The sequence below is a fragment of the Tubulanus polymorphus genome, chromosome 8 (assembly GCF_964204645.1).
Source record: "Tubulanus polymorphus chromosome 8, tnTubPoly1.2, whole genome shotgun sequence".
Lineage (NCBI taxonomy): Eukaryota > Metazoa > Nemertea > Palaeonemertea > Tubulaniformes > Tubulanidae > Tubulanus > Tubulanus polymorphus.
Window position 1 is genome coordinate 6,561,834 of NC_134032.1, and position 15,279 is coordinate 6,577,112.

General features: G+C 40.9%; 1 protein-coding gene across 3 annotated transcripts in view; it reads right to left on the reverse strand.

Moving 5' to 3' along the window:
* LOC141909739 (uncharacterized) overlaps nt 1–14,195 on the reverse strand; it is a 29,439-nt gene extending 15,244 nt beyond the window's left edge. Inside the window, exons 1-3 of one of the 3 annotated variants that reach the window (XM_074800333.1) lie at nt 14,029–14,195; nt 10,981–11,112; nt 3,041–3,508 (exon numbers count right to left, since the gene is read on the reverse strand). In XM_074800333.1, coding sequence (XP_074656434.1) covers nt 3,041–3,508; nt 10,981–11,112; nt 14,029–14,047 — 619 coding nt within the window. In that variant the 5' untranslated portion in view covers nt 14,048–14,195. Of the gene's footprint in view, nt 1–3,040; nt 3,509–10,778; nt 10,940–10,980; nt 11,113–14,028 lie in introns of those variants that run through there. The other 2 variants (XM_074800336.1, XM_074800335.1) reach the window with 2 other exon arrangements.
* Nucleotides 14,196–15,279: the final 1,084 nt, after the last annotated feature.

A 15,279-nucleotide genomic window follows, 5' to 3' on the forward strand; every position in this document is an offset into this window, starting at 1 on the left:
GGGGTTCACTATGGCGCTTCTTCTTCCGTATACTGTCAGCATCAACTTATTGATGAATATAACAGTTTTCAGGTGTGCGCGAAAAAGAATAAGTATGAGTATCCGGAAAGAAAAAATTAATCTTAATTTAAAATTTATTTTTCTTAAAGTTTTTTCCCAGTAGCACTCAGAAATTTCACAATGTAGCGCCAATTACTCCTCTGAAAATTCAAGGCAAAATCCAAGTTTAATATGATACTGAATAGCCAGTTTGCTGATTCGTTTCATGCATTACAAATTTGTGTTGTTTTATAGTAAATAGTCAAGGCTTTCATACTATATACGATTTGATTAGGTGGGCCACCATAATCGTGCCCTTTTGGCCCCCCCCCCTAATCCACCCACACTTACTTGCACTTGAAGAGAGCGCACATATCTGTCATGTTCGTACTTCAAATACTCGAGAATTTGGGATAGTAAGATATTGATTTCTGTTCGGTATTTCGAGGACTTAGGTGTTTAGTTTGTCATATACATTTGGGTTAGAATCCCACTACAGCCGTTTTTGTGCAGCATACGAAAAAGATTTATCATTAACATTTGGGTTCGAATCCCACTATAACCGTTTTTTGCAGCATACAAAAAAGTGTCAGGGCGGATTCGGGTTCTCGAGGAGTAATAGGCAGGGCGGATATGAGCCGCTTGAGTGCTAATGGGTTTATAAAAATAGCCATAAATTAACTATTGGCTAGGGAGCTTGCAAGGCAGCCCACTGACACCAGATCTGCGGGGAGTGTACTCAGATGGTGCGAGGGAAGAAATACTGCGTCCTGGTTTCTATTCGCTGGTACTTGATTTGAAACATTCTTGTATGACCTCTGGTTTGGCGTACTGGAGCAGTGCGACGTTCACTTTTATCAACTGAGATTGTTGGCGTACTTGTACATGAGGGTTAGTCTAGCCTCTTTCCTCCTCAGCTGTAGGGGTTTATTTCAGACAGCAAGTCTGTTACGCTTGACCGGTTGTGGTTTTTCTACGGGGGTCCCAGACAACCGTGCTGGCGAATTCAACGAGCAGTCTTACTAGCGCCTTGTCGGCGGCCTCCTTGACGTGCTTTGAACTGATATTTACGTTCCGTTTGAGGTATCCTATTTTTTGATTGGCTTTGCTGCATAGAGACCAAACCAGCGGTGACCAGTCTAAATTATTGGAGATCATTACACCCAGGTACATAGCTGACTGCATGTGATTAAGGATGTGGTTCCAAAGCGTGTAAGGGTATGTTGTGGCTCATCCTTTTTTATGCCGAGGACGTGGCATTTTTCAGGGTTAAATGCCATGAGCCACTGGTCTTAACATTCCGCTAGTTGGTTTAGATCAGCTTGTTGGAGTGAGTCTGTCTCATGCTGTGATGAGACGACAGGGTTGAATGACTCTCTGGAGACTACTACTGTCTGCGTACGGTTGGTGAGGAAGGCTTGGATCCAAGCATTTGTTTTCCCTGTGATATCATATCTTCTCAGTTCTTCAACTAGTTACTGGTGACTCACTTTAGCAAATGCCTTACTGAATCCAATATGATGCAGTCTGTCTGTTTACCGGCCTCCATGTTGAGGGTTGCATCATCAATGAGCTCTGCCAATTGGGTCTCACATGACAGTCCACTGTGTAATCCGTGCTGCATCTAGTAGAGTATGTTGTGAGTCTCCATGTTTCATGATACTGCTCGTTATGATGTGTTCTAGAATTTCACAACATATAGATGTCAATGAGATAGGGCGGTAATTCTCGGCTGCGTACTTCTTCCTTTTGTTGAAGATAGGGGCAACGTTAGCTCGGCACAATTTCCTGAATACAAGGGTCAGTATTGGAGCGATGTCCTCTGCGAGTTCTTTTAGTATTAGTGGTTTTATGTTCTGCAGCTTTCCTGCATAAAAAGGGATCGAGGTTCTTCAGTAGTTTAGTAACTCCTGGTTACTAAACTACTTATCATTTCACGGTGTTGATCTGTCCTGCCACATCTCTGTTGCTGCTCCTCATCGGAGAGATTGGTCTTATTAGAAAACTCAGACTTGAATTGTCGATTAAGATTGTTAGCATTGTCCTGAATTGAGCCCTGAAGTTTTTCTCGATCTCTTAGCGGTGAGATGTCAGTGCTGTTAGATTTTTTTTGTGTTTGATGTAGGTCAAAAATTTCTTTTGTGATCATGCTGGTTTTTGACAGCTATGAGGACTCCTCCTCCATGGTTTGTCCTGTCCTTCCTATGCAGCTTGTAATCATTTGACAGCTTTTGTTGTCTGTTATTGATAGATCCACCCTGGTTTTGGTAGCAAATATGACATCCGGTTTGGTCTGTTCCAGCAGGTTTTTGAGCTGGCCCGGTTTGTTCTTAAATAATTGAAAATTGACTCTAGTGATCCAAATTCGAAAACATTCGTTTTGCGGTAAAATGCGACAATATAGAAAAGATAAAGGATTCCGAAATGGTTCCTTGAGCTAGAGAGTCAAAGTCCATTATAATGCCCTCCTTTTTAATGCCTATGCCACTTAACGCCTATAATCTTTAGAGAACAAATCAAACTCAAATCCAATGGAAATTGCATAACGTCATATTTTTCATTGGAATTAAGTGGCATGATAAAGGACTTTTACTGTAGCTTGTTTTCACCATGTTTTGACTACCAGTACATCCAAATAATCATCTTCAGGGATACTGATATTGTTCTCAATATAACTATTGCTGAGTCGGCGTTATTAAGATAATATAAAATCCCACAGTGATAACGAAAAGAGTCTGAAATGTTTCCCTGAGCTAGTTCAAAGCTAGAAATTCAAAAACAGAAATCGTGACCTTTCCAACTGATTTTTCTTCTCCGTGTGGTGAGATTTTACTGTACTATCGTTTCAACACCGACTCAGAGTGTTTAATCAAGATTGACATTCTGTTTTTCGGTACCTATTCGCTAGAAAAGTTCCTTTTTCTATCGTTGCTACAATCACAAGTCACCCCTGGATGGATTTGCGTTAATGTGTATAATTGTTAACACGTTGTTGGCCTACCTGTCTGAGTTTGCTGATATTGTAGATTACCCGACTGGTCACCAGATATTGTTGACGTGCACATATCTTGGTCAGTTGGTACAAATTGTTGGTTCTCAAATCCCTCCATTTCAATGCTGTTAGTGTGCTCATATTGCATATTTCCCGATGTCATCGCCTGGTTTTCCAGGTTTCCTGCTGCTGGCGTCATATTTTCATAATAAGACTCTGCCATATTGGAAAAGGTGTCACACTCAGCGCTGTACATGGGCTGTGTTGCATCATTTTGAGACTTCCGTTTGCGTCGTTTCTTTGTTATGCCCCCTACCTTACCGCATATGCGTCTTTGCGCGCCACAAGGTGTCGCCATTGGTCTTTCAGCTGCCATAGTAAAATTTTCGCCATAATACGTGCCATAATTTGATGTGCCATCATCGCCATATTCCTGTTTGACATAAAAATTCGATGCTGACATGTCATTCGTATAACCTAGAGAAAATGGAAAGAATGTTAGCGTTGCATGGAGTGCAGACCTTGAGTAGAAATAAGAAGTTTGTTGTTGCTTCTCCGAAAGGTCGGAATGGGGAACGCCCCCAGAAAAATTGATGCCTCAAGATATGGTATTTACTGCACACTGCTAGAAATCTAACAATTTCAATATTCACTCCACCTGGTGAACTTATATTGAAAGCAATGACCTGTAAACTCGCCACAATCATAGAACATGTCATGAGCTACACTATTGCAAGTGATTGTGGTAACAAAACATGCCTAAAGTACCGATATATATATGAGATACTAAGTTATTGCTAATGCCCTTGGTGACCATATAAAATAACCAATGACACTGAAACTCACCACAATTATAGAACATGACATGCGCTACAATTTTGCAATTCATTGCAATTACAAAATATGCATAGGTACCAGTATAAATAGACAAATTGTATATGATTCAATCTTATAACTCCCCCGGTGGCAAGAACATGTGAATGTATCTAAGCCCGCCTGGTCAGGTGCTAAGTGAAGTCCCAGTTGGCCATCTTGGATAACAAAATGACCTAGTTTGGTCATGTGATACTAGGTCATGCCACCTGACATATGAAATATGGTAGCTCTAGGCCTATTTGGAAAAATTTTTGAGTTGATGGCCAAAGATCACAGATGGCTGCCATCAGCCATATTGGTTTGACACCATGACCTAGTTTGGTCGCATGATAGGCCTAGACCATTCGATTTCACATTCTCATATGAAAAATAATGGCCCTATATGGAGTATCATATCAGTTGATAGCCCAATAATGTAAATTTTCAGAGGAAAACAAGATGACTGCCAATTGGCCATCTTAGATTGGATTCCCACAAATATGAACCTATCCGAGATTTGTTGGTCATACACGACATATCCAAATGTAAGAAGATTGGTATTGTGGTGTGTAGGGTGTTCACAAGAAACCTGACGCACAAATGGATGCACGCACAAGATACTACCACTAAGACACAGGGGTACAGCATAGGCCATAATGGCCCAAGTGAGCTAAAATTGAGTGGTCAAAATTCCATGTCAGGAGACAGTGCTCATAATAATCAAATATCAAGACTGTAAGTTAAAACCTATTGATGTGTTCCTCAATGGAGTCCAGGGACACTATACCCACTTCTTGGGAAGTGGTTTGCACTGCTCAATAATTTCAATATTTAATGCCCCTTTGTAAATATGCTAAAAGCAATGACAATGAAACTAACCACAATCACAGAACATGTTATGAGCTAAAAGGTTCCAATGTAATATGGAAATAAATGTTATTTTGCTATTCAACGACCCTGGTGACCATATACAAAAACCAATGACCTTGATACTTGACGTAATCATAGAACATGGTATGCGCTTCAACTTTTCAATTGATTCTGGTTACTGATGACACTAAGATGGCTGCAAATTGCGTGATACAGTAGAATCCACCCTACTTGGTACTGGTTGGTTCAGTAAAAACTGGCTACATCAGTGAAGTTCCATAACAATTTTCTGATCCCTTTGCATTCCTATACAAAATTCATCCCCTACTAGGTTCCGCTCTTCTCGGTAAACCACCTAGCTCTGTAGATTTTATGCTCAAATCCGTCCTCTGTGCCAGCTAACTCAGGAAATTTGAAGCCGACCTATGTGAATAGAAATGAATGTTTGATGAACTTGATTGATGACATAAAAATCCTGAAATTCCTCGATCTCTAAGTCGGTATTTGGGTAACTTGGTGAAGAAATTTCGGTTCAAAATGAGCTGAGTTAGGCAGAGTCTACTGTAATTGACTGATCGCATTACTGTCTGATATGCTTAAGAAAATCAAACATTTCATCACCGATAAGGGATGAGACACCTATACACCAGCGTTATCGGAGAGTTCCTCGAGGAATGCTGCAGGAAGTCCGGGATCACCTTAAGATGATGTCGGAGGCCGGAGTGATTCGTCACTCGTTTTCTCCGTGGCAGTCACCAGTGGTGCTAGTTCGCAAAAAAGAAACGGCGAGCTCCGGTTTCGTATTGATTTTCGTCGGGTGAATGAGCGTACAATTCCTGACAGGTATTGCCTTCCCCCGGTAAACGAGTTGCTTGATGCGTTGTCCGGTTCCGCGTACTTTTCCTGTTTAGACCTTAAAAGTGGACACTGGCAAGTAGACACGAATGAAGAAGATAAGAAAAAGACAGCGTTTTGTGCGGGATCCGGATCAGGGTTTTATGAGCAACACAATGCCCTTTGGACTGTCTAATTCTGCATCTACGTTTCAAAGGTTAATGGAGAGGACACTAGAGGATTTGAGTTTCAACGAGTGCGTGGTATATATTAATGATATCGTGGTCTATGCGAGGACAGTAGACAAACACCTAGAAAGGTTAGAGCATGTCTTGATGAAGTTGGAGAAGGCGGGTTTGAAACTTAATCCAAAAAAATGTGATTTTCTGAAGAGTGAGGTAGTGTATTTGGACATAAGGTCTCCAAGGCATACAGGCTGACACCAAGAAAGTAGCGGCAGTTGCAGAGTGGCCAGTTCCTACTACGCTGGCAGAGGTCAGAAGATTTCTCGGGTTTACCGGCTATTACCGGAAGTTTGTACCACACTATGCGCAGTTGGCGCGTCCGTTAACCAAGTTATTGGCTGGTATTGGTTAGGAACTAGCTCCTTGTTCGAAGAAACTGGCAGAAAGGATAGTCTGGGGGCAAGCACAGCAGGAATCTTTCGACGTTCTACAGGGGAAGTCGATGTCGTCGCCTATTTTGGGTTTTGCCGACTATAGCCTGCCCCTTGAGCTTCACTGTGATGCTTCGATTCAGGGCCTCGGTGCGGTTTTGTATCAACTTCAAGATGGGAAGCGGAAAGTAATTGCCTATGCCAGCAGAACGTTAAGGCCTTCAGAACGGAATTACCCCCACGCATACGATGGAGTTCCTTGCGTTAAAATGGTCAGTGATGGAGCATTTTCGTGATTACTTGTATGGCAACACCTGCAAAGTTGTCACCGATGACAACCCCCTAACCTACATTTTGACCTCAGCGAAGCTAGACGCCACGGGACACAGGTGGCTACAGGCACTCTCAGTTTACAACTTGGAGTTGGAGTACTGCCAGGGATCAAAGCTAAAGGATGCTGACGCTCTAAGTCGTTTAGTTCCGGTTGATGTAGCTAAAGCTGTGTGTCATTCAGCCTATGTACCGCGGGTTTCAGTAGAGGTTTTGGAGGAAGAGAAAGGCATCTCGGTAGTACCCACCAAAGATCTTGCCAAGTTGCAGGAGGCTGATGGAGTCCTTCATAAGATCCGTGCGTCCCTTAGAGACAGTCAAACCTTCAAGCCGGTCAATTCAACCGAGAGGAAATACCTTCGCTACATGAGCAGTTTGAGTTTGAGGGATGACGACAGACTTGGGAGATATTTCTGAGATCCTGCCCGTGTTGCATTCCTCACAAGTCTTCAGTCCCTGCGCAACAAGCTCCTCTAGAGCCGATTGTCTCCGGTGAGCCACTGGATATATTGTGCATGGATTATCTCACCATACAGCCGTCCGGTGGATACGAAAATCTTCTGGTAATGACAGATCACTTTACCAAGTTTGCTGTGGTGGTGCCCACTCGGAATCAAACAGCGTCGACTACAGCCAGGGTTATGTACGACGAATTCATCACCCGTTACGGAGTTCCACGCATGATTCACTCCGACCAGGGTCGAAACTTCGAGAAACGGTTGGTGTCAGAGTTGTGCCAGTTGATGGGTATAGCCAAAAGCAGAACAACACCCTACCATCCGATGGGTAATGGCTGTGCTGAACGTTTCAACCGTACACTGATCGAGTTGTTGGGTTTGTTGGAGCCATCCAGAAAGTTACGTTGGAGCAAGAACTTAAGATCGGTGGTTTATGTCTATAATACTACACCTCATGAGACGACAAAAGTGTCGCCATATCACTTGATGCTCGGACGTCACTCGCTTATTACTGTTGATCAGATGTATGGGTTGGATAGATTTCGCCCTAAGACGAAGTTTGGAACTGATCTATGAGCTGAGATAAGTATGGCCTGGGATGTTGTTCGGCAAAGGATGGCTAGTGCAGGTGATCGAGCGAAGAAGCTGTATGACAGGAAACAGCGAGGTGAAGTCGTCGGGATCGGTGACCTAGTCATACTTCGTCTCACTGGTTTGAAAGGCAGGCAGAAGTTGACTGATCGTTGGGAGTCTGAGCCCTATATAGTCATTGCTAGACCGAATGAAGAAATTACGGTGTATGTAGTGGAACATGAAGTCACTGGGAAGTGGAGAACCCTGCATAGAAATCTGCTTCTTCCTCTTGCGGTACCGTTGCGCCCTATACAAAAGCCTGAGAAGAAGGAAGTTAAGGCAGGGAGAGCTATAGTGGCCAAAGGAAAAGTGATCGATGGTTCTGCGATAGACCAAATAGAGGAAGATGATGAAGAGGATAATTGGGTGATGCTCGATTTATCTGGTGGTTCAGGTCCGGAGATGTTACCGGATGTTGGGTCGGTGGATATGCCTGTCTCCATTGATTTAGAGCTGGAAGATGATGTGTCCGTGGTCTCAGTAGATGTCGCTTCATCGGAGGTACAGGAGCTCAGTCCTCGGCCTGTTTTTGGAGCCACTCAAGAGCCGGAGGTGGCTAGTCTGAGTTCAGCTGACATTGTTGGAATGGCGGATCACGTGCCTGATCATGTCACTGAGGATAAGTCGACGGTTGTCGATGGTGATGGCTTAGAAGAACTGGTTGCGGATACGGAACTTGCCAGTGGAGTAAATGATGATTATGATGAATCTGTGGTAGCACCTCGTAGAAGTCAGCGTGAACGTCGGCCGCCGGATTGGCTGGCATCTGGTGACTATGTAGTGACTGTGGTTAATGAGGGGATTCCTGACTGGGAAAGACGGGTCCATGCGTTAATGACGTTAGCTAGGGACCCAGCGGTTTGGGATAATCCCCGGTTAATGGGAGGTATTATCGAAATCATGAAGAGAAAGTAAGTTTTTTTTAATGTTAGTTTTATTCAGCATATGCGTTGATTTTGTTGCGCTAAATTTTCATGCCTTGGTGTGTAGGTAACCTGAGATTTAAGGTTGACTGTGTTATGAGCAAGCGTTGGTTAAATGTATTTTCTTTGGCGTTTCTGCTAGGGATCCTGGTACGCGTTCCTGTAGAGATAATGTGTGTAGTAGAATTGCTCTGAATTATGTAAATATTGGGTCGATATTGCAAAACTAGGGGAAGCATGTAACAGGTTGAAATTCTTCTTAGTTTCCTTCAGTATGTGCTGCCATCTTCAGTCCTTTGTGGGAACCTTTTTCTTTGATTGACCTGCTCTGGTCATTCAGTTATATGTTGTTGACCATTCAACATGTGTGTGTAATAAAGTTGGTTATACTTTAGTACTGTAGTTTCATCCTTTTATTAAGGATGGTAAGTCATTACTTCTAGTTTCTCCTCTAGTTTTGAGATATCTGACTAAAGCTGTGTTTAGTTTCAATAAATATTATTATTACACATTATAGCAGATACATTTTAGAATTTCTAGGGCTTATTAGCTGACTTGTTCTTATGTGCTTAATGGCGCAATAGTTTTAGTCATGATCAATTATCATGGTTACGTGTAATATCGAAATTATGTATTTTTTATAATATTCATAATATGGATTCAGTTATATGTTGTTGACCATTCAACATGTGTGTGTAATAGAGTTGGTTATACTTTAGTACTGTAGTTTCATCCTTTTATTAGGTTGAATGAGTTGACGTGTGGTCTGACCAGCGAGTCTGCCGAGACGAAGCCAGAGAGTAGGAGATGTCCCGACTCATCGAGGAGATATTTATTGTATCCGTCCTGTTTCAAATAGAAAATAGCAAACTATCAAGAAGCTACAGGTCTCGGAATTCAGGCACAAATTTATCTTTATGTGGAAAACGAAGGTTACAGGACAGCCATCATGAGTCTGATCGGCCCAATTTTTCTTATGCTGATCGGCCCTTGGGGGATACAAATATATGTGAAAGATCAAGATAATTGATCAAAGCCTCTTCAAAATCTCCCTTCAAAACTTCAACAATGTTTAAAAAGTGCAGCTAACAACAATGGCCACCAGTCGGCCATCTTAATGCTGACCAGGCCAGTTTTTGGGGTGCAGATATATCATATAGATACATGCTGCTTTGCATAAGCCAAATATTACAACAAGCTCATTAAACCCAGGTTTCAATCTACGCGTGTTCAATGAAAACATGCGTTTGCAGCCAGTAGCGTCTACACATAACGTAGTTTTGGTAGCAAGAATCCACATCTGTAGTGCAAGTTAAAGGTCAATTGTGGCGCCCAGGCGCTGCATTGCACCGATTTACCGTGTACGCTAGAGAGAATGAGTTTTACGCTTCTTTTTTTTAAGAAGGGTATTTTAAAACCCGGGTATTGCGGATAACTCTGCAATGAACCCACGTTTTTAGTATAATCTAGACCCGTAAGCTGGTACAAAATGCAAGTGTAGACGTAGCTTTAGATACTTCCCAAAATATCTGGATTGAATGGACGATGGATGAAAAGTGAACACAATAACCCGTTGGGACTAGCCAAGTTGGCTAAAAGGAATCAAAATATTTTGACAAATGATTCTTTAAAATTTTTCGCTCATTTTTTGATTGCTCACAGATTTTTTATATTAACTTTTCACAATTTCTTTTCATATGTTTTACGATCTTTTGCATTTGCTAATTTGACCCCAGTGTAACTTTTGTAGTTTTAGTTAAGGTGCATCTCAGAATTTCCACACGTTCCTATTTGAATAACTCGCTGATGTGGGTGGGTGGGTAATGCCCCAAATAGAAATCACGATTGAAAGTGTCTATATGTGGGATTCCAACTGTAGTGTTTGTAGTTATTATTCGGTTGTTGGTTGAATAAACTGTTAGGCCTATAGTTGTTTCTAAACCTGTCTTGTCTATGGATTTGGCCCACTCAGGACACAACACCAACAGCAGGCTGGTCACGGCAGTTGTTAATAGGTTCACTACCACTGGTAATGCTTGTGGGATTGTTTACACTGCATGTTTATACCAAAATGCCATTCCAAATACCCGTAGACTAATTTGGGGGCATTATCAGCAAAAGAAGGAATTGCATATTCAGAAATCCCCAAAACAAATTTGAAAACTTGTTTTGTTCTAAAGATTTTGGGTCATTAATGCAATAATAAAAGTTGTAACAAATATACTTACAACTAGTGCATTTTCATCTGCCCTTTCCTCGAGTGTATCTTGTAAAAAAATCAACACTTCCAGCTCACTGGTCCAGCAAATGGAGGGGGTGGGTGGTTCAGGACTTGTAGAGGGTTACTCAAGGGAACAGGTGTCAAAATTTTGAGATGCTCCCTTAAGTTTGAATGAAATGCTCACATTCGGTGTTATGAGCACTACTGACCGTTAGCACCGCGAACTGCGTAGCGTATATTCTGCCAATGTTTCCATGTGGAATCGTCAACTTTGATGATCAGATCATCTAAAATCTCCAAATTTTCCTCCAAACATGTCAGCAAATCATGATTTGGAAAATCTGAGATGGACAAAACAAACATTTAGGCCTATAAATGAAGAAATCCCACACTACGAATTAAATTATAAGAAAGAATTCACTATTTTGAAACCACAACATTTCGGCTGTTGACTAAAAGCCATCATCACAGGTGGAATGACCAGAAAAACAAATGAAAAAGTATATAAACTCGCAGGATGTTATATTCTTTAAGTTTATATACTACTTTCACTTGTCATTGTGGTTTCAAAATGGGAAGTGGTTATTTAGCCGGATCCGGTTACCGACTAATATCTTTTAAAGATATTTAGCCGGATCCATACATTATAATATAAATTAATAAAAGTAACAATAAAATCATTACATTGGGTTTAGGGTTAGGGTTTCGATAGGGTTAGTGTCAAGAGGGTGAGAAGAGAGTCTAGAGGGTAGGTTAGGGTCCATTTTACCCCCTAGGGATAGGATTGGGGTAGGGTGAGGTACTCTATCTAGTTAAAACATTCGGTTGGTTTTCAGCGAGCTCGGTGGTCTAGTGGGAAGTTAGTAATTTATTGGTCCAGGTTCGAATCTCGCTCGATACGCTCTATTTTCTCTAACTCTGTTCTCCACACTTCCTTCGAATTTTCGCGCACCTCTTTGCGCATGCGCGGAGTAAGTCAGCCAATAATAATAATAATAATGTATTTTTCACTTAAAGATAATGAAATAATCAACACAAAAGCGGAGTTCACATCGATAAGTGAGGGTACAGTCACAGAGCCCACAGGAACTTTGGACATGCCAAGTGGTGACTGTACCCAAAAAAACAAAGAAAAGATTAATAAGATACTACATGAGATGGATGAAATAAGACATGACTTGTTTATATGAAGACTTTAATAATAGAGCATCTTATCAAGCTGACCATCAGGGATAATAATAGATAGTGATATCATGAGGAATTAGCTTTGAATTGTTAATATTTCGCCAGGGTTAGTTTTTTGAAGCGACTAATTAGTGAATTAATAGAAGGGGAGGGCTTAATTGTATTTGGTTGGTTCTGCCAGATTATTGGTACTTCTGTCAAAAATGATTGATGATATATATTGGATTGTGCTGCTGGACTCTAGGATTCTTTTTTTCATGTGTATTATGGTGGTGGGAAGAGGAATTCTGATGGAACAGATTCATAATAGGAGTTGGTAGCAGGTTATTTACAGAATTTTATATTTCTTAAATAGGGAGCAGTTGCAGCATTATAGGTTGCATTATCGACGATGCGTATTGCTTTCTTCTGTAGTTTAAATAAAGTACCGGTATTAGTGTGTTTCTTTGCAAGTAATGGTCCCCGTGATACTAGACGATAAACAAGGTGGCTATGGATGTAGCTGAAATACAACATTCTTTTTGTCCAATTAGGGAGGATACGTTTGGAGCCATTAAGTAAGAACAAATTATTGTTGATTTTAGTACATATTGATTTAATATGGATATCAAAGTTGAGATGCTCGTCAATTTCAATCCCGAGAAATCTATGTGATTGGACTAATTTCATAGATTCATTATTTGACAGTATATCCAGATTTTTTCACCGTGCTTGATTTTTCCTTTTAACACATAGGCCTAATGCTGCTGTTTTTCCTACATTCAGGGTAAGTTTATTTGCTCTAAACCAGTCGATTACAGTATTCAAATCAGATTTTAAGTCTTTCTGCATTTTTTGAATTTCTGATCAAATAATAAAGATTTTGTATCTTTCAAATTCCTGCAGACATCATTTATATAGGCCTAAATGAGAAGCAAAGGGCCTAAGACGGATCCCTGTGGTATTCCGTATTCAACTATATTTTTCCCAGAAGTTATTTGTATAGTTTACATATATTTGCCTTTGGTGTAGATAACTTGTTAACCATTCCAAAGCTATACCTCGTATACCATAATGATTCATTTTCTTAAGAAGGATGTTAATATCAAGTAAATCAAATGCCTTCAACAAGTCAAGAAAGACGCTGATGATTTTATTATTAGCTTCTAGTCCAGTTATGCTGTTTCCTAGAAATTCTAAAATCAAGTGATTTGTGGAGTGACCATGTCGCAGACCAAATTGACTTGCATATAGAACATAATTTTTGATAAGGAGACGATATCCAGAGAAATATCGTTCAGAAGTCGGTGCCTGGATCCCGCAAAATAACCACTTCCTTCAAAATAATAAATTCTATCGTATCATTCAATTCGAACTGTGGGATATCTTCATTTAGCCTATATACATGGATTATAGTGTTATTCGACAACTAATTTAGGCCTATATCATCATGCCATTATAACCCGGGGCCAGTTCCACAGTCGTGAATTAAGATTTGACTAAGTTGAGTTAATTCATTGGAAATTAGCTAATTTTAACTCAGAGGTACATTAACTCACGACTATGGGATTGGCCACTGGGTGTCCATTGTCAGGGACCTGTATATCACAGGGCCCTGGACTTCCGTAAGAATTTCCTCGGTTATAAACTTTTTAATTTGATTTTAAACAAGGCTTCATTTTGTGGAGAAAATGATCTCAAGAGCTCAATTTCCAATACAAAAGTATTGGTTTTACAATTTTTGTTGGGAATTCGGGAAAGATTTCAGAGGGTGCAGCCAACCATTTGCTTAAGAATATATTTGTCTAAAATTTGCCCTAAAATGCTAAATATCTTTTAAGACCCTCAAATCTTGAGATTTGCCTCTTCATTAGCCTAAACCTCTAGATAGCCTTAACCATCACTTAGCCTATTTCTTTTACAGTTGAAAAAGCTGCCATTTTGTTGTTTCTTTTGTGCTTGGCTTAAAAAGTATGAAAAATCGTTTCTATATGGGATTCGAACCCATTATTTGATTTTACCAACACTGACACGCGAGGGTGCCTGGTGTAACATGATCCAGACCGTAGCGTCCAACTCGCGGTCTTACTCACCAAATCTTAATAGAACCATTATTATTCCACGTAGCTCGGGTTCGTTGCTCTAATTAAACGATCACCAATCACTATCGGGAATCTAGCTTCTCAAGTTGCCTCTTATTCACCTCTATTCCTTCATAGAACGGGGTACTAAAACGGCCAATCTTTCTCAACGTCGAAAAACCAAGACCGCAGCTGATAAAGGGTGGCTCCGATGATAGACACTTCACAGCGGCAGTTGCCTTGGCGGTTGTAGAAGCTCTAGTCATGGCCGCCGCGAATTATTTTTTCACGAGAGTTTTCGCCACCTTGTCAGTGCGAATGCTCTCCGCTGTGATTGGTTAACATAGCCTAAGACTACGTGTCGTACACTGGGCCTGTATCAATCGCCACGCTCTCAACCTAATGCACGACGTTCGGGTGTCGGTAGCGAACGGACCCAATTTTCCAAAGTGCCCGGAGGTCGATGTACATATAAAACAATTTCGCTCAAGATCTTTTTCGAAATTGGTACAATTTTCAAATCCGTTTTCAAATGATTTATTCAGTCCCGGGTGGGTACTTCATATCTAAGGTATGTCCTTTCAACAGGAAAGTGCCCCTTTTATGGTAAAATGTGCCCCTTTTCTTGAAAAATGTTTATTTGAAAATATAAGGGTAGTAGGAACTACAGGAAATATTTATAATATTTTGTTTAACTTTTTTAGTTTTTTTCATCATATGGTAGGATTCTACAGATGTTGTGATTTTACTGATTCATTGAATATACACGTTTTCTCAATGTACGTCTCTACATGTACTGTTGAGAGCCCTGCGTCTTTGCTTTGGAAGTAGATGCCGCCCTAGTGGAATGCACCTTATACTTATCCACATCAATTTCAGAACATTCCATAAGCGTCCTAAGCCACCTTGCAATCCTGCAATTCGTCACAGGACTATAAGGCGTCACAAAAGAAAAGAAAAGTTTTTCTTTTTGTGGAGCGGTCCCTCGCCAACATGCAGTCCTATTCTCATTGGCAGCCAAACAACCTATCACATCCAACAAGGGATCTCTCGGATACGGTGCGAATGCCAATTTCTTAATAAGAGGTCCACCAGGTCTCGACGTTTTTGTGACTACGTCAAGCTGAAACACAACATTCACCCCCTCAGCATATCTGTTGGTCAATTTGGCTTTATTCAGTTCTGACCCTCCACATGTACTGGTTAAAGCCATAAGCATAGCTAGCTTAAAGGCCGACTTAAATGGAGGTCCAAAAACCCATC